This window comes from Larus michahellis, chromosome 6, assembly GCF_964199755.1.
Source record: "Larus michahellis chromosome 6, bLarMic1.1, whole genome shotgun sequence".
NCBI lineage: Eukaryota > Metazoa > Chordata > Aves > Charadriiformes > Laridae > Larus > Larus michahellis.
In genome coordinates this window covers 58400150-58420780 of record NC_133901.1, presented here as the reverse complement: position 1 = coordinate 58420780, position 20631 = coordinate 58400150, and the positions used below count along the sequence as shown (strand labels likewise).

The 20631-nt window shown below is 56.0% G+C and overlaps 1 protein-coding gene across 1 annotated transcript; it reads left to right on the top strand.

Moving 5' to 3' along the window:
• The first annotated feature begins 12188 nt into the window (after positions 1-12188).
• On the top strand, positions 12189-20197 carry LOC141744744 (solute carrier family 2, facilitated glucose transporter member 5-like). The gene is made up of 12 exons (XM_074591351.1): positions 12189-12358; positions 13399-13497; positions 13971-14131; positions 14212-14336; positions 14604-14749; positions 14827-14959; positions 15308-15495; positions 15625-15735; positions 16943-17044; positions 17644-17719; positions 19252-19379; positions 19612-20197. The coding sequence occupies exons 1-12, from the start codon at positions 12209-12211 to the stop codon at positions 19849-19851; spliced, it is 1659 nt and encodes a 552-aa protein (XP_074447452.1). The 5' UTR covers positions 12189-12208; the 3' UTR covers positions 19852-20197.
• Positions 20198-20631: the final 434 nt, after the last annotated feature.

Here is a 20631-nt window from a genome sequence, read left to right as displayed (position 1 = left end):
TGTGTTGCTTTGCTGTTAAGCAGAAGACTTATAGCCACAGTGCACCCTGCTGAGAGTCACTTCAGAGTGGGTGGGAAGGAGGCTGCTGCTCTCAGACTGAAATCAATATCCATTGCTAGGCCTTTGAAAAAGCATTCAGCTCTGAAGAGCAACAGAAACGCTTATAACAGCCAGACCAGCCTGCCCCCCCACCCCTCACATCCCTGCGGCTTTTGGCTGTTCTGACTGCAGACCTATTTTTTGTGGAGAGAGGACCCTTGAAATTTGACTATTATGAGCCAAATCTATCTCTTTCCTCTCCTGCCTGCTCTACTAACCCTTTGGAAGCTGAATGTGTATTGTAGTCTCCCTTAACATCTGCTTGGCTGGGGAATGCTAGTCAATGAAAAGTTAAACTCTCTTCTGCCAAAGTCCCAAGCATGATGGACTGGGGCTGAGATCCCGTCCAACCCCACCCCAGCTGAAATGTTGGCCCAGGGCAGTATTTCTGTAGCAAAGGGAGTGTCTGTACCATCTTCCTTCTGCTGTTCTCCCTGAAGACAGTGTGTTGCTCATGGCTTACGAATCATTCTGTAAATTGGAGGAAGTTTGGGGCTGGGGTGAGGAGGAAAGCTGGACATTGCTCCTTTCTTTCCATTCCTTCTCCCTTCAGAGAGGCTGTAGCTGGGTGCTGGAAGAGGGAGCTGATAAAAACCTTGTGGAGCTCTCAAGGTGGAGCCACCCTAGAGTGGAGACACTACACAAACACTCTGGCCATGACAATAAGATTTTGCTCACGTGAGCACCACCAGGGCACAGTCCCCTGGTGATGGGCAGATGGGTAAAATGGGTATGGCCATGAGTACAGTCAGTACAGTTAGCAGTGGCTCCAGGCCAGTTGTGCAGCATTTCTGGGTCTGGCCTGGCTAGAAAGCCTTCGGAGGGAGAGCCTTTGGTGTGCTACGTGCATGCTGCATTGCAGTTTAGGGACACAGGCTGATTAGTCCCTTTGCTGATAGCTGAGCTGGATCTTTGCTTCCTAGCTGAGGCTTTTGCAAATTGCCATTGTTTAGAAAATAAAAATAGCCCTGAAGAGGAGGGACATGAGAAACAATTCTGCATGTCTCTCAACGAGACAGAGACGTCTGGGGGAAAACAGTGATTTTTACGGAGCTGGAAGGAATTGCAGCAGGCCTGCATTTGCATCAGGAAAGACTGTAAAGCGATCCCTGGTCGTTCCAGGTTTGGGCCCAGATCTTCCACTCTAGGTCTTGAATAACCCCCCACTGCCTTAGTGGGCCGTTGCTCCAATCCCACAGTAGGAAATCAGGGCACTTGGTCTCCAGGCTGGAGGGGTTTTAAACAGGCTTTTGTTAAAACCCACTAAACTAGGACCTTGGCAGATGGGAAATTTTTTTAAGCTATTCTCATCAACTTCACTTTGCTGGGGAAGCAGTTGCATTGTTTCTAATTGCTTGGGATGCGCTTTTTCCACCAATGAAATTTTGCAAGGAGCTAGGCCAGGAGTCCCCAGAGAGCAGTCCAGAGGGCTTAAATCATTCTGGTGACGGCTAAGACAGACAAGAAGGTGATGGAGTTATGGAGGAAGGGAAGGCTGGTGCTTGGGGAGTACCTACTGCAGTTCCTGACGCATGTGGGCAGCAGTGTTGAGCACTCAGCTCCCTGTATTTTCAATGAGCCTAAAGACTACATGAGTTCTGAAGAGCATCTCAGAGCATGTGGTGACACTCCTGGGTTCTGTTTGAACTATTACTGTAAAAGAGTCAAACAGGTTAACAACTCGGCTCTGTTCAGGTGACACTGACAGTGTGACTTACCTCTGCAGAGTCATAAAAGTTCTGAGTCACAATGATTAAGTTCACCCACGACTAATTTTGGCACTACTTTTAAGTCTAGGAAGGCTGGTTTGGATTTCAGGCCGCTCTACATATCAGGCACACTGCAGTCCCAAAGCCACAGTGGCAAGGGAGCAGAGAGAATCAAAGTTTACATCCCAAACTTTGCTGAGTTGAAGTTCTGAGTCTTATTCTTAATGTTATTTTAACACTGTTCCTCTAAGTTTAGTTATTACAATGTCTGCAGCGTGGTTGCACATCAGCAGGGGTTTATATGACTTTGGCTGCAGATTTAATCCTTGTTTTCCTCAGTTTGGTCATCCTCTGGATTTTATATTTAGGTTATTCTAGAAAACAATGACTTGTTACTCCAGCCTCTGAAGGCTGCAGAACTTCCTAATATTTTAACTGCATCTTTGTGGGCAATACCTGCAAGGATGCATTTTATTTTGCTAGTTGAGAGAATTTGGGAGAACTGGAAGACTGGCTGACCAAACACGGGAGACAACACCATTGCAGATTGTCCTTGATTGTCATAGCCCTGCTGCTCCGTGCTGCTGTTCGGTAACTTCTAAGCACGGTTGGGTCTTCAAGTGGTACCGTAGTTTGAATTCTGCTGTATAGAGCTGTTTAGGGTACAGTTAGGAAGCAACAGCTGAAATCCATTTTTGGCACATGGCAAGAACGGTGTCTTACCCTCAAGAAGGGACTGTGTCTGGGTACTTCATACAGAACCGCGGAAGGGTGAGGATTCCTACCCCACTCCCCGAGTTGTACAAATTTTCTGATAGCTAAGAAGGAAACTGAAGTTAACTGATCTAACTTGAACTTGAAACTGCCACAGCCTGACATTTGGTGGTGTTTATTGTGCACCCAGGGAGGAGCCATCTGGTAAGTAGATCTCCCAATGTCAGAAGAAAGTGGCTTTTTCAAACTTCCCCCCCTTAGGATATGTGTGCGTGTGTGTGTGCGCGTGTGTGTGCGCGTGTGCAAGAGTGCATGTGAGAGAGAGGTTTCAGCATGAACTGGATGGATAATCCCTCAGCCGGGTTGGAGTAATTGCAGAGTTTATAATGAAAAGAACTAGAACGTGCCTGCTGAAAGGAGCTAAAAAAGGGCTGGAAGTGTCTGTGGGCTTTCAAGTGTTGCACATCGCTTTGAAATGAAATAAAATACCTCTGCTGCGTAGAGATCGGCACTTCTCCCACAAGTAGGAAGCTCACACTGGCCTTCCCCCTTGGACTATGGGATGGAAAGTACTGGAGGTGTGGGACATTCAGAGCAGGACAATCCGTTACAGCCACACCGTCTCCTGCTTGTGACTCCTTTGCAATAGGGCACAGTTTTGCTGCAAATATTTCTCATCCTCAGAGGAATACAGCTTGCTTTAAAATATGCAAATAGAAGCATGAAGGAATTTGCAGCGAGCAAACTTCTGCGGCTGTCTCCTCTGGAGCAGCTCCCTCTGCTCCCCGTTCACCTTCAGGGACAGACACATCCGCTGTTGGAACGGAAGGATTCAGGTGACAAGTTGAGAAGTCTATGGTCATCGGAAACATTGAAATGCTTTACACTTGTTTCTAAACTGGAAGCTGACTTGGACCACCATGCTCTACCCACCCGCCACCTGCTCCTGCTCCAAAGGATCCTTTTTTCTTTTCTTAATTTTTTTGGAACACTGAAAAAGCTGGAGAGTATCATGTGCTTTTCTCCACTCCCAGGTATGTGTTTCCTGCCCCTGCCACATGTTCCTCTCTCGGTCTGAGCAGAGCTCTAGGCTTGGTTCTGAGTTTTTTTGGCATCCCGGCTCTGATGCGAAGCACATCTCCAGGTTGGGATCTTTCCCTAACTTTGTTAGCTTCCTTTAACACTATTTTAGATCTGCCTTTTGTGGCTGATGATTCCTAAATTCGATTGGGGTGGAATATTTATGTTTGATAAATCGCAAATGCTAGCAGCTCTTCCTAGCTAGAGAAGCGGACGAGAAGGAGCAGCCAGCCTTCCCACTGCAGGCCTGCTCTTAATTGTGGGAGGAAAAGGAGGAGACAACCCAAGTGGTTGAAAGCCAGGAGGGGGTGCGGGGATGGAGATGGATCTCTAAAGAAGCGGGGACAATGCTGAAAATAGATCTCTTAGCTTGTGTAGTTGACTAAGAACAATAGAGGGTTTCTCTGAGAACATCAGAAGTCATCAGGAGGTTATCAAGTAAGGCCTCCAACTATTGAACTTGTCAGTTGATGCCCCTTTTAGGTTGCGCTGGGGGCATGAGGAGAAAGGGATGGTCTAAACTACACTTGCCAAGAGAAGAACGAACTTTGCCAGGGTCTCCAAGTGGCATGCATGATGCATCTGACCATGCTGAGCCTTGCCCTACTGTTGTTCCCCCAAAGCAATAAGCAGCAGCTTCCCAGAAGGAGGGGGGAACAGCAAGTGACCCAGTTGTCCCCAGAGGGGGTCTCCATATGAAATCCCTCTGTCCTCCTGCCAGCAAATCCCTACCGGATTGATTGGCATGAGGGTGCCACAGTCTTTCTATCCCCAGTTTTAATTCAGAGACTCACAGAAGCAGCAGGTCCCTTGGGTGCGTTCCTTCTCCTCGACCCTAGCAGAGGGTTGGAGAGGAACGGCTGCCTGCCGAGGCTGAGCATTTGGCTTCCCCCTCCTTTCCCCCTCACCCCATTTTTTTAAATGAGGTGTGACTAAACTACAGACAGATACCCAAAGCGTCTCTCCCAGGCTGAGCCTTGGCCAGAATAAATCATCCTTTGTCCTGTCAGAAAACTCTGCCCATGACTTTGGGCTTATTCCCAAAGACTGCTGGGCTTCCACATTTGTTGTCCAGCGGATATCCCATGGGAGCTGGCAACACTGGTTAATCCCTAGGGATGTTAAACTAATGTTCTCAAAATCAGAGGGATGCTGATGTACATGGAGCTACAACAAAGCCCTTTAGATATTGTAGCCAGCTCCTAAATAGGTCCCTTTTTTAATAGCCTGTCACCCTAAAAGATACCCTGATTTCTGCTCCAGCAGGAGCCAAGTGCAGCCGTGGCCAGAAATGTCTTCATCACAGAGCAGCTCTGCTCTTACCTTTATGAGGAATAACAATTTGTTGCCTTTACAGGCAAAGTGTTGTAATCTGCTGGCACTCGAGCACTGGTTTACGTCTGAGCAAAGCTCCACGTGCAGGAGGAAGGCAGGCCAGCCTGTCCCGGCCTATTTGCAATGGCTTTTCCAAAGGAGCTAGCTGTCAGAATTTTGGGGCAATTCAACATGAAAACCTGGAGCTGCTTTTGAGCGTAAAAATCTGCTTTCAACTACTTTGCCTTTATCATGCGAGGCGTCGCAGGGCTCGGCCTAGCCACAGTTTTAGCATGGCAGAAAAATAATGTGGACCTCAGCAAAGTGTAACAGATCCCGTTTCTCCCAGTCATCTCACATGAGTACGTTCAGGAGAGCTGCGTGCCTGCCAGGCCAGCCTCTGCAGCATCGCTCCAGCTGCTCAGGCCGAGGTGGGGGTGGAGGTGGGAGAGGTGAGAAGGAACATGGTTTCTCCAGAGTTTTCTCTTTGTTACTCTGCTATATTTGTTATCTGGATTCTTAAGTAATGAGTGCTTTGAATTTTGTGATTATGTTACGGTGATGTGTAGTTGATGTACTAATGTTCACTTGAGCTAGGATCATGGTAACAGTGTGGTTTGTTTTTTTTGTTCTTTTTTTTTTTTTAACTGTTCAGAAAATAACTTAAATACAAATACGAAGATTAAGCTGGGAATCTCTCTTGTTTTCCTTTTTGGGGTGAAGGACACTGTCAAAATATCAAGCCTGTATCTTCCTCGATGTATGTGAGCCACACTTCCCGCTACGCGTGCGCTGTACAGGAGATGTGCCGCCCAAACACCTGGAAGTGCTGTGGCCGGAGGGGGGACAGCTTCGCCCCGAGGCCTGGGTAGATGCAGCTTCGCAGGACACCGGGCGTCTGCCGTAGCCAGTCCCACCTTGGAGCTGCCGCTCGTTGATGAATGCGGCATTAAAAGACTGCTCTGGCAGTCGGAGAAAACACTTATTGCTAAAACCACAATATACTTTTTAATTAACAAATTCTCCATTCATAGCTGATGGCCTCTGGCTGGGGCAAATGAGTCCGCCCTGTAAGTCGGAGAATGGATGTGACTGACACAGAAGAGCTGGAACCATCCTGCCCGTTAAAAGAGTCGTGGGGGGAGAAGCTATAAAGACTTTGTGTTTTTCTGGGTACTGTTGCAAGATCCTGGTAGGAGAAGCACAAATTTGTTTTATAAGCTAATCAGAATCCTGCTGTTCAATAATGAGTGAGTAATTGACATATCGCAGCACCGCCACACAGCTCCGTGGCTGGGGATGCTGTCACGCTTATGGTTCGCCCGAATTTTAAGGCAAGCACCCTTGCCCTCACAATACCTCTCTCTTAAAAACGCTCCTCGGATAGCAGCCTTGGATCTTTCCGTTTTACTTAATAGCCCCTTTTAAAACAAAGGCCGCCACAGTTTTAAGATCCTGACTCCTGGGGTGGTCAGAAAACAAACAAACCCCACGCTCCCGCCATCTCTCTCCCTGCTGGCTCCATTCTTGGGAGCCAGCAGGGGACTGGAGATTGCAAAGGCTCCTGCTTTTCTGAAGCGCTGGGAGCAGGATTCCTGTCACTTCCAATCCCCGTCTCTCCTTGTGACAGGGTTCCCAGCAGCCGCGTGCTTTGTTTGGGGGTTTTATGTGTCTGTATATCTATATTTACACCGCTTTAACCTTTTCTGTTCCCTCCCTGCTCTTTCCTCCCATCGGGTAATAGATTTGGAAGAGGAATTGCAGCAACAGGCTTCATCCATCGTTTTGGATGGGTCTGTAACACAGGATGCAGCTTGATTTAAACAACCAGTGACTGCCAGCACACACAAGTGGGACCCCGTACCTTTCGTACGCACAGTCCCAGGTCTCTGTGTAGCCAAACAACACACGTATCACCCAGTCCTGTGTGAAACAGGTTCTCCTTGTGGGTTATTTCTAGCCATTCCTTAGCTAGTCCTTCCTCTTCTCCTCCTTGATGTTTAAAGATATGAGGATCAGAGTATTTATTCCAGATTTCTAGGGCTGGGACAGTGGTGTTCTGCCGGGCAAGGGCTGGAAAACTTCTTCCAGGAATTCTGCCATCACATCCAAAAATTCAAGTACTAAAGAGAGTCTTTGAGAAAGAAAAGCAATCTCAATTGTAAATTTCCACTGGAAAAGAATGAACACCAGACAGCTTATCTTAAATAGATTCAGTGGTTAATTACCCTTTCTGTTTAAAAATGTGTGCCTTATTTCCACTTCAAATGAAGGAGGAAAGTAATGTTTACCATAGCTTCAAATTAACAGCACTTGATCAACCCACAGCTTTAAAATGAAATCTTCTGCTGGGGCTTTTTTTTTATTATATTGCATACACGATTTCAAGAATGTGTAGTAAGATAGATTTTGGAAAGGGGAAGTTGGCCAGTTTAGACCCGCGAGGCTAGAATTAATGTAATTCTTACCAAAAAAAAATATTTAGGATGAATTCAGCAGTTGGGTGGTGCTGCGTCGGTTTGAAGAGGGTTGGGATGACAAGCTCTCAGCAGCGGAGGCAGCGTGGCCGGGGGAGCAGAAGCCCTGAGCAGATAGACGTGGTCCAGCACTGCCATTGATTTCTGCGGGAGAGCAAGGCCCCGTGCGGTGGAACACACACACCCCCCCTCCCCCGCAATGGCAGACCTGTCTCAGCCCAGGACCCTGTGGAGATGATTCAACGTTTGGTGGGAATAAGATGCCACTCCTGGGCTTGAGCGCCTGGTGCTCTGTCTGTATAGCTGTGCCTGCAGAAGGGTTCTCTTTTCCAAGTGCTCAGGTTGCTTCACAACCAATGCACACCCTGCCCAGGACACTGTCCCAGGGCGCTGCCGGAGGAGAAGACTAGTAGAGGAAAATTAGATCCTGCTTCTGCCAACTATGCCATGAAAATCTAACATAACGCATTACTGGGCTGCAGAGATCTGAGGTCTCGGCCTGTCCCCTTTGCTGGCTGATCCGTGGTGAGAAGAGCTGAGGACATCTGATGGACGGGGATGTGTGTGTGTGTGGGTACCAGGCACTTTGCTTTGCCCCAAGAGCTTGAACACAATTCATTATATCCCCAAGGGGTACTCTTTGTATCTCACCAGTGTTATCTTCCCATCCTGAGCTTTGTCCCCTAAGTGCTTTGCTGACATGCGCCTGGCTGGTAGGAGCAGCTGAAAATCTCCAAACCAGCAGAGGGGTTGCTGAGCTGTGGGGCTGATCTGCCAGGGAACACTGAAGTTGGATAAGGAATATGACCAGGAAAACCTGGCCTTGAAAAGGCCTTACCTGTACAGGTAAATAGCCTCCCCGCAGCTGGAGAAGGGAGTCGGGTGGGATTTCCAGTGCAATGAGGCAGAGACAGCAGCCTGAGCAGTGCTTTCACGAGGGACACTGCTGAGTTTCTTCTGGAGGCCACTGTGGTTTGCAGAAAACTCGGGCCACTGGTTAACATCACGCAGCTGATGTGTCCAAAACTCCCTGTCCCGTGCCCAAAGCACACTGCCGGCATTTACAAAGGCAGATCAGTGAAGGCTTCTCCTCCGAGGGGGCAGCGATTCAGGGGGGCTGCTGGACCGTCTCCATTTCTGCTGTGTCAACTCTGAAAGGGCAGCGCCGGCAAACTGCTCTGACCTTTCAAGCGGCCGCGACGTCTGCAAGTGGCTCTGCCTGCTGCGCCCGTGCTGCTGAGTTCCCTCTCTGGCACAGGGAAGGGGGCTGTTGGCTGCAGGCAATGCATCTTTTCATTTATTTGAGCTGCGTATTGCTTCCTTGTATTGCTCCTAGTTCAGAGTAGATGGTGCTGGGTGAACACCAAGAGGCAGCGCTGAAGACTGTGACCTCTCTCCAGGATTCCCAGCTCATCTTGGAAAAGGGGATGGACTCTCCCAGTGCATCTCTCACGCCGCTGCATTCCCTGGTCCTGCAGAAATCCTCATATCATTTTTTTTTTTGTGAGTTTTTTTACGTCTTTGGTGTGAGGTCCTGCATGGCTGGCTCGTGTCCGGCAGTGCCTGGCCCCAGGGAGGGAGGCAGGAGGCACCAGGGGCTCTGCCATTGCAGCGGGGCCGGCTCTGGCCTTCCCCCCCCACAAACTCCCCACACACACAAACTCCTCGGGGCAGGCTGGATCCTGCCTCTGCCCACACCGTGGTCAGCTCAGCTCTGCTGGGACCCCGTGCAGCACCACGCTGTCTGTCGTGGTTTAACCCCAGCCAGCAACTAGGACCATGCAACCGCTCACTCACACCCCCCCAGTTTGGGTGGGGGAGAGAATCAGAAGAGTAAGAGTGAGAAAAAACTTCTGGGTTAGGATACAGACAGTTCAGTAGGTAGAGCAAAAGTTTTGCATGCAAGCAAAGCAAACAAGGAATTCATTCGCTCCTTCCCATGGGCAGGCTGGTGTTCAGCCATCTCCAGGAAAGCAGGGCTCCATCACACGTAACGGTTACTTGGGAAGACAAACACCATAACTCCAAACATCCCTCCCTTCCTTCTTGTTCCCCCAGCTTTATATATTGAGCGTGACACCGTATGGTAAGCAACCCTTTGGTCAGTTGGGGTCAGCTGTCCCAGCTGTGTCCCCTCACAGCTTCTTGTGCACCCCCAGCCCTCACTGGTGGGGTGGTGTGAGGGGCAGAAAAGGCTTTGATCGCTTAGCAACAACCAAAACCACCAGTGTGCCATCAACACCATTTCTCATCCCAAATCCAAACCGTAGCACTACACCGGCTGCTAGCAGGAAAGTTAACTCCATCCCACCTGTCTCCCATGACACCATAACCTGTGGGGAAGCCTCAGGAGAGCATGGGGCTCCCAGCAGCATCTCTGTCCTCCTTGGCCTTGGCAAATGCTATTGCTGTGTGTAGGGTGCGTGTTGGAACCGGCTCTTCTTGCTGCTCTGCCTCTCCCGATCCTCCCGGGTTTCTCTGCATGCCCCAGGCGTGGTGTGTGCGATGCCTGGAGGAGAGGAGGCGTGGGAGCATCCCACGGTGTGGAGCGCTGAGAGAGGGACAGCCCCAGTGCTGCTTCTGGGGACCGGGGCAGCAGCAAGGCAGGAGTGGGACAGGAGTTCCTGGGAGTGACAGTGGGAGGCGATGAGGCTGGTTTGTGGGCTCACAGCCGCTTTCCCAGCCGAGGGGGGTGTTTTAGCCAGGGACTCCTTGCACAGAGGCAGGGAAGTAACGAGGACAGCTGTAAATTGTGGAGACGAGCTCCCTCACAGCACGGAACAGCGGGTGTTTCTCGCCGGCACTCGTCCCTGTCTTGCCGTGTGCCACCGTCACTGGGTCAGGTCACAGGAGTGTCTCCAATTAACCCAGCTCCCTGGTGGCCCTTAATTGGCACCCCAGGCTTTCCTCCTTCTCCTCCTCCCTCCTCAGCACGTGTTTCTCACCTGCACAGCTGCTGCTAAACCTCTGCTTCCAGTATCCCCGTCACTGCTGGGAACTGGTGGCAGTAACCCAGATTTATCCCCTAAATCAAGGCAGTGGCCACCACCTCGCTTGGAGCAGAGTCCTGAGGATGTCCCTGCTCGGTCCCCAGCACCAGGCTGTGTGGTGGGAGGGGGGCTGTGGCTGCGGGGCCGAGCACTGGGCTTGGGGAAGGGTAAAGGCAAAGGGGCCGGGAAGCTCCAGGAGGATTTTTAGGTGGGTATTTGCTGGAATGGCTCAGAATGGGGGAGAGGTGACTGCTGCAGTTTCCTCCTCTCCCTCTGGCAATGACCACTAGACTGGGCACATTTAACCCTCCAGGTACTGGTGCCAGAGACGAGTCACATACCTGGATGACCATAGTGGGAGCATGGCTGTGGGACACAGCGTGGCCTGGCTTATCGTCCTGTCCTGGATTCGTTGCTTTGCCCTGTCTTAGTGCAGGGCTTGGGGTGAGTCCTGGGGGTGTTTAGGGCTGTCCTGCAGCACTGCAAGTGCTTTGGGCATGGCTGGAACCCACAGGCTGCATGTCCTCCTCCTGTGGGTCATCTCACCTATGGGCATGTCCAATAAATGGATCTTCATCCTGCTGCTCTGGGAACAAAATGGAACCATCCCCTGAAGGACTTTGGCTCCCTGCAGGTCTCTCCGCACCATGGCCCTGTCACCGAGGTCTCTGCAGCCACCCAGCACACCTGCATGAAGGTAAAGGCCATGCCCCAGTTGAGACATGAAGAAACTGAGTCCGAGCAAGACATAGGAGCTCTTGAGCAGGTGCCTGCCCTGGGAAAAGCTGAACACCAGCAGGCTGGGAACAGCTTGTGGTTGGGGGAGAGGGCATGGCGCTTTCGGGGAGAGCTGGAGGCTCACGTGGAGGGAGGAGATGGGAGCCGGAGCATCCTGTGTGGGAGGATGAGGCGCCCGGGCTCTCCCTCACCCGAGACAGCCTGGCTGGGGTTGGGCACGGCAGGCCCAGAGCTGCCCGTGCCCGTGGGGCTCTCCCAGCCCTGCTCCTCTGCCCCCAGCCCCACGGGACCCCCCCGAGGTGGGGCCGGCCAGCCGGGGCCTGTCCCTTTTAAGCCCTTGGAGCTGTTGCCAGCCGTGGCTTCGTGGGGTCCCCCATCCTTTCAGCTGGCTGTTCGGCAAATTAAGAGCTTGCTATTAGGCTGCTAATTAAAGGCACTTCATTAGCAGCAGGGGAGGCAGCTCCTGGCCGCAGCAAAATTGGATTCCTCTGAGCTGCCATCAGCCGAGTCCCTCCTCTCTGGGGCTGTGCCCCTCTGTGCCCCTCCATGTGCCTCCATGTCCCTCCGTGTCCGGGAAAGGCATCTACCCTGAGCCATGGCCATGTGGGTGCCAGCCCTCCTACCCGTGTCGCAGAGGAGGGGGCGCATCTGCCCCACACGTCTGTCAGGGTGGGAGAGGAGCCGGGGGGTGATGGGGGTGTTGGGTGATGTGGGGCTGCCCCGTTGCCCCCAGCCTCAGGGGTGATGCAGGGATGCTGCCCCTGGTCCCGGGAGCCACCCCCGTTTGGAGGGGACATGCCGGGGGGGGGGGGGCTCAACGGCGGCAGGGCGTCATCACATTGCTGGTCCCGCTGTGCCCGGGCCTGAGCGTGGCCCCTCAGCGGGCTGGGCAGCCCGGAGACGCCCGCCTGCCAATGCCACCCCACAGTCCACCTCACCCCACCCCCGGCGAGGGGGGGAAGGCTCCCGGACTCCTCCTCCGGCCGCTCAGGCGCCTCCAATGAGCCCCGGGGCACCCGGGCTGCCTGCCCTGCCCTTCCCTTCCTTTCCCTTCCCTCCCCTCTCCCTCTCCTCCTTCCATCTAAAAATGGGAGAGACGAGCCAGGCAGCCGGACCGGGGCTGCCTTCCTCCCCCCGCCCTCCTCCTCCTCCTCCTCCTCCCTCCCCCGGCTCCAGCTGCAGCCTCGCCCCGACCGTCGGCAAAGGCACCCCGCGGCCCGGCGGGGACATCACCGGGGTGAGCTCCCTGCGGGCTGGGGGGGCTGCCCCTTCTCCGCTTCCCGTCTGCCCCAGGGTGTCCCGTGTTCTTCTCACCCACCCCACCCCCCCCCCCCCGCCCAGGCCTGACACTCCCCCCTCTTTCCCACTCTTTCCCAGCTCGGGATTCTTGATGGGATTAGCGGGGATTTGCTGTGCGTGAGCCGGGAGCTGCTGGGTGCTACGGATCCGGCTACCGTGCTTGGGGGGGCTGCGGGGGGGGGGATGCTGGGACGCGGGGCTGCTCCCGAGGGACACAGGCTCGCCCCGACACAGCCCTGTCCCTGCGGGGCCGTGGGATGCCCGTTGCTCCAGGGGAGACAGCCGGGTGCAGCACCCAGGGGTGCTCCTGCGGCTGGGGGGGGTGACCTGAGTGCTTCTTGGGTCCTGCTGGGCACCCTGATCCCGGGGTGGGCTGGTCTCAACCCCCCGGGATGGGTCAGGGCTGCAGGGTGTCCCTCCGCAGCCATCAGATCCCCGCAACGAGGTCCCCCCTTGCTGCCGGAGCAGGTGATGGAGGCACTGGTAGGGGCAAGGGCTTAGGGGGTGGGTGCGTGTGGCGTTTTGGGGGAGGCTGGGACTCGCCGTGGGGAACTGCACCTTTCCGCAGCTCTGGGCCTCCCGGGCAGGGAGGGCAGCTCGCAGCGGTGCCATTTGGGAGCCCCCGTCTGCAAGAGGGGACGGGCGTCTCTCCCTCCTCTGCCTGCCCCTTTCTGCCCGCTGCCCCCTGCCAGCCCCGGGACAGGGGTGTTGGGGACAGGCAGCCGGGACCACCAGCCTGAGCTGGGCCATTGCCAGGACAAAGCTTCATGCCATGGCCACGAGACCAGCCACGGGGCAGCCGGATCGGCCAGGCTGGGTGCTGGGCGGTGGCATGAAGCGGTGCTCAGCACAGGGATCCATCACGTTGGGGTCTTTTCTCTGGGACAGGGACATCCCTACTAGAAAAGGGGCAATGACCCAACGCAGCTCATGTCATGTGTGACCTTGGCTGTGCTGATCCCTCCTTCTCTCTCCCAGCACCTCACCTTCCCCCTGCTGTCAGTTACCTTCCTGGTGTCCTTCGGCTCCTCCATGCTCTATGGCTACAACCTGGCTGTGGTGAACTCGCCGGCGGCGGTAAGGGAGGCCCAGCCTCTCCGGGAGCAGGGGAAGGGCTCCACATCCCTCCCTGGGAGGGTGGAGGGATCACTACCTGGCAGCCCCACACCAAAATGCTGGCATTTCCCTCAGGTTGCTGCCCACAGAGCCAGTCCGAGGAGAAGGATGGCATGGGAGGGACGTGGGAGCCTGTGTTCTTGTACCCCCTAAAATTGTTCCTCCCTGGAAGGCAAGGCCTGGGAAACCTCACCACAACCTCTTTGCTCCAGCTCCAGCTCTGCCTGTGGCACCTCTAAGTTGTCCTTAAACCCCTCTGGCGCTGAGGCTGACTGAGCAACCAGACCAGCGCATCCCAGTCATCCCCAATGTCATGTCTTGCCCTGCATCTCCAGCAATGCTGTTAAACTCATGGCATTTTTCCCTTATGGGGTCTGTCTTCCCCTGTCTTCCCCTTTCTCCCAATGCATTTGGTGTCTCTCTCTGCCCCACAGCACATAAAGGCTTTCTACAATGCCACCTGGTCCCAGCGGTATGGGCACGGGCTGGCCTCCGGCTCCCTGACCCTCCTCTACTCCCTGACTGTCTCCATTTTTGCCGTGGGCGGGCTGGTGGGCTCCTTGCTGGTGGGGGTGCTGGTGGAGCGGTACGGCAGGTAAGAGGGTGACATGGGACAGGGTGGTCAAGGGATGGGATGGGGCCGGAGGGGCTGCCCTGCTGCTTGTACCCTGCTAGGAAAGGCACGCTGAGCCGCAGTGCTCTCCTCGTCCTCCTGGCCGGTGGCTTCATGAGCTTCAGCCGGGAGCTGGGGTCCCCCGAGATGGTGATCATTGGCCGGTCCATCACAGGGGTCCACTCAGGTAGGTGCTGCAGGGCTGTGCATGGCCCCTTCCTCATGGCTCTGTCCCCTACAGCCCATTCCCAGGGGGCTAGAGTCATGGTCATGGTCATCCCCCATGGTCACAGGCTCTGTGATGGGGGTCTCCATGGGGCAGAGAGGGCCACCTCCCTGGCCATGCATCCCCGCTGTGGATGGTGCTGGGCATGGGAGGAGATGCACTGAGGGTCTGGCTGGGCACCCTCCTCCTGGCTGCCTCTCCCATCCCAGTCCTCCTGTCCCCCCCCAGGTATCTGTCTCAGCGTGGTACCCCTCTACCTGGGAGAAATTGCCCCCAAGAGCCTGCGGGGTTTCCTGGGCCTCGTGCCCACCATCTTCATCTGCCTGGGGGTTTTCTTCGCACAGGTCCTGGGCCTCCCGGAGCTGCTGGGCGAGGTGAGCACAATACCCCACATGTGCGCTGGACCCTACTCTGTCCTTCCTGTGACACGTGCTGTTTTGACTTCTCTCAGGACAGGTTCTGGCCTCTTTTCCTGTCGGTGGTGGTCATTCCCACCTCCCTCCAGCTCCTGCTGCTGCACTGCTTCCCTGAGAGCCCACGGTACCTGCTGATAGAGAGAAACGACGTCTGCAGGGCCACTGAGGGTGAGGGGATGTCCTGGGGTGGGGACTAGCTCCGGGAGGTGCTGGGTGCTTGTCCAAGGTCTCCCAAGACCAAGGTGCATCCTCACAGCATCCTTCCACGCCCAGACCTGACAGCCCACCATAGTCCTTATGCTTCAGCCCTTCACTCCTACCCAGTTGCGCCATAGCATTTCCAGGGTGTCCACCACCATGGTGTCAGGCATCTCCTCGGTTCCTACGGATGCTCAGCCCCATGGGTCAGGGAGGTCCCCTGGGGAGGCAGAGCCAAGCCCCTGCCCTGTGCCCTACCTATGAGCATCCACGCTGTGATGGGGGGATGCATGCCTGTGACTCCCACTCTCCCCACAGCGCTGCACCGGTTCCTGGGGACACCCGACGTGCAGGATGTGATCGAGGAGATGAAGGAGGAGCAGCGGTCGCTCTCCTCTGTGGAGATGGTCTCCGTCTGGCAGTTGCTGCGAGACCGCTCCGTCCGCTGGCAAACCGTCTCGGTGGTGGTGGTGAATGCCGGCATGCAGCTCTCGGGGATCGATGCCGTAAGCCCTGTGGGGTCCTCACCCCAGGACCTGGCTCTGCAGAGGCTGAGCTGAGACCTGGCAACTCATTTCACCAAGCACCCCACGGCTTCATCCCCCCGGCTCACGCTAAGTCCCCCTCCTCGGCAGATCTGGTTTTACACCAACACCATCTTCGAGAACGCCGGGATCCCCGTCTCCGAGATCCCCTACACCACCGTGGGCACTGGCGCCATCGAAGTTGTCGCGGGGCTGATCGGGGTGAGTGACGGACAGACAGACGGATGCAGCCCCTCGGTGGCACAGCCTTGTCCCCAGCTCCCAGCACCATCAAACAGGGGCTGCTGGAGGGACCCCAAATGCTGTCCGTGCCACAGCACAGCCCCTTTTCTGAGGGGCAGAGGGTTTGGCAGGAAAATTTGGGGAGATGGGATGAGAGGGGGTCAATTTGCTGGGTCACATCTAGGAGGGGCTGGAGAATTTTGGGGTGAGGGGGTAGCAGGGAGGTTGGGGGGAGATGCCAGGCAGGAGCAGGGTGGGGGTGATGGAAGGGGCTAAGCGGTTCCTTCTGGCTCCCAATTTCATGGTCACTCTGTTAAAAGAGCCACATGTCTCCATCTGCCCCCCCAGCCTAGCACTGGCCTGGCCTGGGGCTAGCAGCCCTGCCCCCCCCCCAAGCCAGGCCTCATTTAGCTGGAGAGTTAGCACTGGGCCAGGCAGATTTATGGTCCTCGTCCCATCTGCGAGTGTCACCCGGGGCCAGCCCAAGCCACTCAGCACTAAATCCGCTCCCTGACAATTAGAGGGATGGATGGGGGGGTGGCTTCTCCCAGAAAACCGGGGCTGAGTGGGAAGCTGCTCCCCTCTCCCCGTAGCTCAACCCACGGCAGAGTGGGGCCCCTCGATCCCCCCCCTGCCCCTCCAAAGGCTGCCCCCTTCTCCCCTTCTCCCCTGCCCTGGCCATGGGGCCACCCCAGCCCCCGGCAGCCGCCCGGCGTGCAGCCGGATTGCTCGGGAGCAGCCCCACAAACGGCCCCCGACGGACGTGCCGAGATTGGTTATAAAATTACAGGCATTTGTTCTGCTGTCAATACCCTGCCTGCTCCAGCCGCCGCCGCCGCGCCGCCTGCCCGCGCCCGGCCTCCTCTGCCCGCTGCCCCGCAAACACCCCATGCCCAGCCCAGCACCTCCGCTCGGGCCCGACCCCATCCAGCCCCCACCCCGCGCCCTAACGGGGCTCTGCGGGACCCCACTGCCTCCCGGTGCCTGCTCACGCCGGGAGTCCTGGCTCTTCCCGTGCCCCCACCCCAACCCTGGAGCTCTAAGCTGGGGCTGCCCCCAACCCCCAGGTACCACTGGGAGCATCCTCCCACCTTCAGCTGGATCTGGGGTTCAGGGGGTGCCGCCGACCTGGTGGGGAGCTCCCCACCCACCCCACCCCCCATCAGTCTCTGCTCTCCCTCGGCAGTGCTTCACCATCGAGAAGCTGGGCCGGCGGCCACTCATCATCACCGGCTTCTGCACCATGGGTATCTGCTCTGCTGGCATCACTGTCTCCCTGCTGGTGCAGGTAGGGTCTGGCCACCACCACCCCCCTGGGCCACTGATAGGGCCAGGGCTGGAGCTCTATGTTCATTAATGAGAGCTGGGTGATGAAAGGATGGCTATCACCCCAGGGGAGGGGGCGTGCATGCAAATGGGAGGTGAGATGGCTCTTCCAAGCAAAGTTTTCCCTCCAAAGTTAAAGGGGGGGAAAATTCAGAGCAAACAACAAAAAAGAGAAGCCAAACCCATGAGAAAAATCCTGCCGCTTCTGATAGCTCTTCTGCAGAAATAGTTGTCCCCAGGGAGGTGGCTGTGAAATGCCATGGAGGTGGAGAGGTCTGCAGGGTCCTTCCTCTGCTGCCTGCTCCCGGAGGATGATCCCGCAGCTCTGGGGATGTCTCAGCATCACGAGTTGCTGAGCTTTGTCGAGGCTGACCCTCACCAGTTTTGCCCCAAGCCACCCATTGCTGGTCTGCGCCTCCCCCATGTGTCCTGCATGGCCACTGTCCTCAAGGGCCACCGCTGAGCCGAGGGGCAGGCGTGAAGCCCAGTCCTGGGGACGCTGGGCATGAAGCTCAGGGCCACCACCCCTGCAGCGTCCCCCAGTCCCGTGTCCCCCCGCAGACTGACCTGCCCTGGATGCGCTACGTCAGCGTCGTCTGCGTGGTCGGCATCATCGCCGGCTTCTGCATGGGACCAGGTGGGTCTGGGGCCGGAGGGAGCCGGGGGCGGTGGGGTGGGAATGGGGGTCTCAGGGGGAGCAGGGGGGTTTGCAGGCAGGTGGCAGGACCAGCACCTTGGCCCCTTCCCCACAGCCAGACCCTGGTTTACCATGCTGCTCCCCACGAACAAGACCCCACCACAAGCCCCTCCAGCACCTTACGTCCCCGGGGCACACACCAACACCTCCTCCTCATCCCTGCTCCTGGGCCAAGTGGGGAGAAAGCCCTGGCAGCCTTCCCCAGACCTCTCTGGAGGTGTCATCTGCTCCCATGACAGGGCGGCTGGTGAGCATCGTCCTGCCCCTAACCCAGCACTGGTGTGAGGGCGGGCTCGGACAGCAAGGAGTGAAACCTGGACTGGTTTACCCAGTTGATGTATTAGCAGAGCTGTTAACAGATCTATAATTCATCTTCAGCCCTGACTTTATTCACTGTAATTACATCTTTAATTAGGATTTTAATGGCTCATTGTTCACAAACAATGATGAATAGGAGTTTTAAAACAAAAAAATATATGTCTCTACTCTGGGCAAGCTGTGAGTAAGAGTCCATCAGGGCCTCTGCTCTTCCTTCACTTACTGACACTTTCTTTTGGTCTGTCTTTTCCGTTGGAGCACCTTTTATAAAGAGCTCCCAGGCAGTGGGACCCAACCCGTGTCACCACGTCAAATACAGTCCCCTGCCACATCCCTGTCTGCCCTGGGATGTGCGCTGGACCTTGGATCCTGCCCTCCAGCAAAGGGACTGTCCTGGGACCCAGGGTTGCCAGCTCAGTGACACACGGCAGGAGGAGCTGAGTCCTTTCAGGAGAAGTAGCTATAGCCTTTGTCCAGTTTTTAGTAGCCACACTGGCTTGGGTCTTCATCTTCAGTCATTCTGTCTTTTTTTTTCCACAGTACAACTTGGGAAAAGCCAGTTGGTAAATTTCTGTGTCCTGCAGGAAATTCTGGTGCTCGGAAATGTGGTCGCTTCTTTCCTGTCCAAATCAGCCACGGTGCCCAAGCTTTTAGGTGCTCGATAGAAGGAAATTTGCTAAACTGTTTTGATTGAGGGAGGCTAGAAGGGACGTTATGGGCAGCACCAAAACCATGTTTCTCTGTGCCTGTGATTTACATGAAATTTAAAATATCAGCATTTAGGCAAACTATTGCAAGATGAGGATCCAGATGAAATGCTCCACCTTGACTTTGACTCAGTCTGAAACTTTCCAATCCAGTACCTTGTGAAATTGGCCTTAGCGCTCAGCAAGGTGCACCTGTGGTATTGCCGGGGGGACGTCACCCACCCACTGATACGGGTCCCAAAGGGAGATCAAGGGCATGACGCTGGTCCACCCATCCCGGTGCTCCCTGTCTCCCCCAGCCCTCCCAACACCACCACTTTGACCTGTGGGTCCTGCTGGGCTCCAGCCCTGTGGCTGCGGGGCTGAGACAGGCAGGACCTGTCGACCCTGGGGGGTGCCTGAGGCAACCTGTCCCCCAGACCCTCGACCTGTCCCCTCCCTCCGCAGCTGGTGTCCCCTTCCTGATGACAGCCGAGCTCTTCACGCAGTCGCACCGCCCAGCCGCCTACGTCGTGGGGGGGTCCCTCAACTGGTTTTGCAACTTCACCATCGGCTTCATCTTCCCCTTCTTGCAGGTACCAGTCCAGAGGGGCAAGGGGAGGAGGAGGGGATGGACACGGCTCTGCTGCTCCCCCAGGACAGTGTGCCAAGCCAGGCTTAACCCCAGGGATGCCCCCACTCCTGGCTCAGCTCGTTGCTGGCCGGAGCCAGCCCAGGGAAGGGTGACAGGAGGGGACACTGCCTCGTACCATGCCCAGGTCAGGAGTGCCTGGCTCTGCCCCGTCCCTGCTCTCTTCTTGTCCCCAGATGTCAGCTGGTGCCTTTTGCTACCTGGTTTTCTGTGGCGTCTGCCTGCTGGTGGCCCTGTACGTCTACATCATCATCCCTGAGACCAAGAACAAAACCTTCATGGAGATCAGCCACATCTTCACCACCCGCCACTCCCTCCTCTCCCTCCCAACCCACCTCATCGGGATGATGAAGCTTGATGGCTATGGGGCCTTGGAGAGCAGCTCCCTGGAGGTCTCGGGCTCCAGCCTGCCCTGATATGCCCCCACCTCCCACTGTGAGACCACTGCCCTGGCGGGGCTGGGGGGGCTGGGGATGGCGGAGGAGGCTTGGGGCTGGGGAGGGAAGTGAGAGCCAGTTTGCTTGGACTCCACCAGCTCAGCATCCCCCAGGACATCTCACCGCACTGCAGCCTGTGGCCAGGATGAGATCCGATGGTGTGCCAGGGCTGCACCGACCACTGTGCATCACCCCCATGCTGGAAAAGATGCCTTCCCACAGACAGGGGGTCCTCCTGGGGGTAGGGGGTTCACATTGCTGCTGGGCACATGGACTCGCCAAGGGCTGCCCGCGCAAGGTATTTAATAAAGAACATCGTCTCCAGAGCTGGCGTCTGGCAGGCACAACCTGGGATGGCAGAGAGCTGGGAGGTGTGGGTGCTTCCCTAGTGCCATGAGCAGCAGGATGGGATGGGGGGCTTCTCCTCCTCCCCACTGTGCCTGGCTGGGAAGGTCAGAGTCTCCCCACATTTCCTAGGATGGGTGGCTGCGGTGGCTCCTGGGCTTTGGCATTTTGCTCCACATTGGTCATGCAAACACAGGCTGAGTTGGAAAAGGGCCACGGAGCAGCTCAGAGCTGGAGGTGACCATCCAGCCACCATGCCCCACCACCACCACCCCCAGCCTGCAGGCAGCCCCTCGCTGCCCAGCCCTGCATGCTGGCCCTGCAGAGAGCATTCCTGTGGGACCTCTGCACCCTCCCAAACTCTGCTGAGGACAAAGGGGTCCTGGGTGTACCCCCATCCCCTTGCTGCACCCC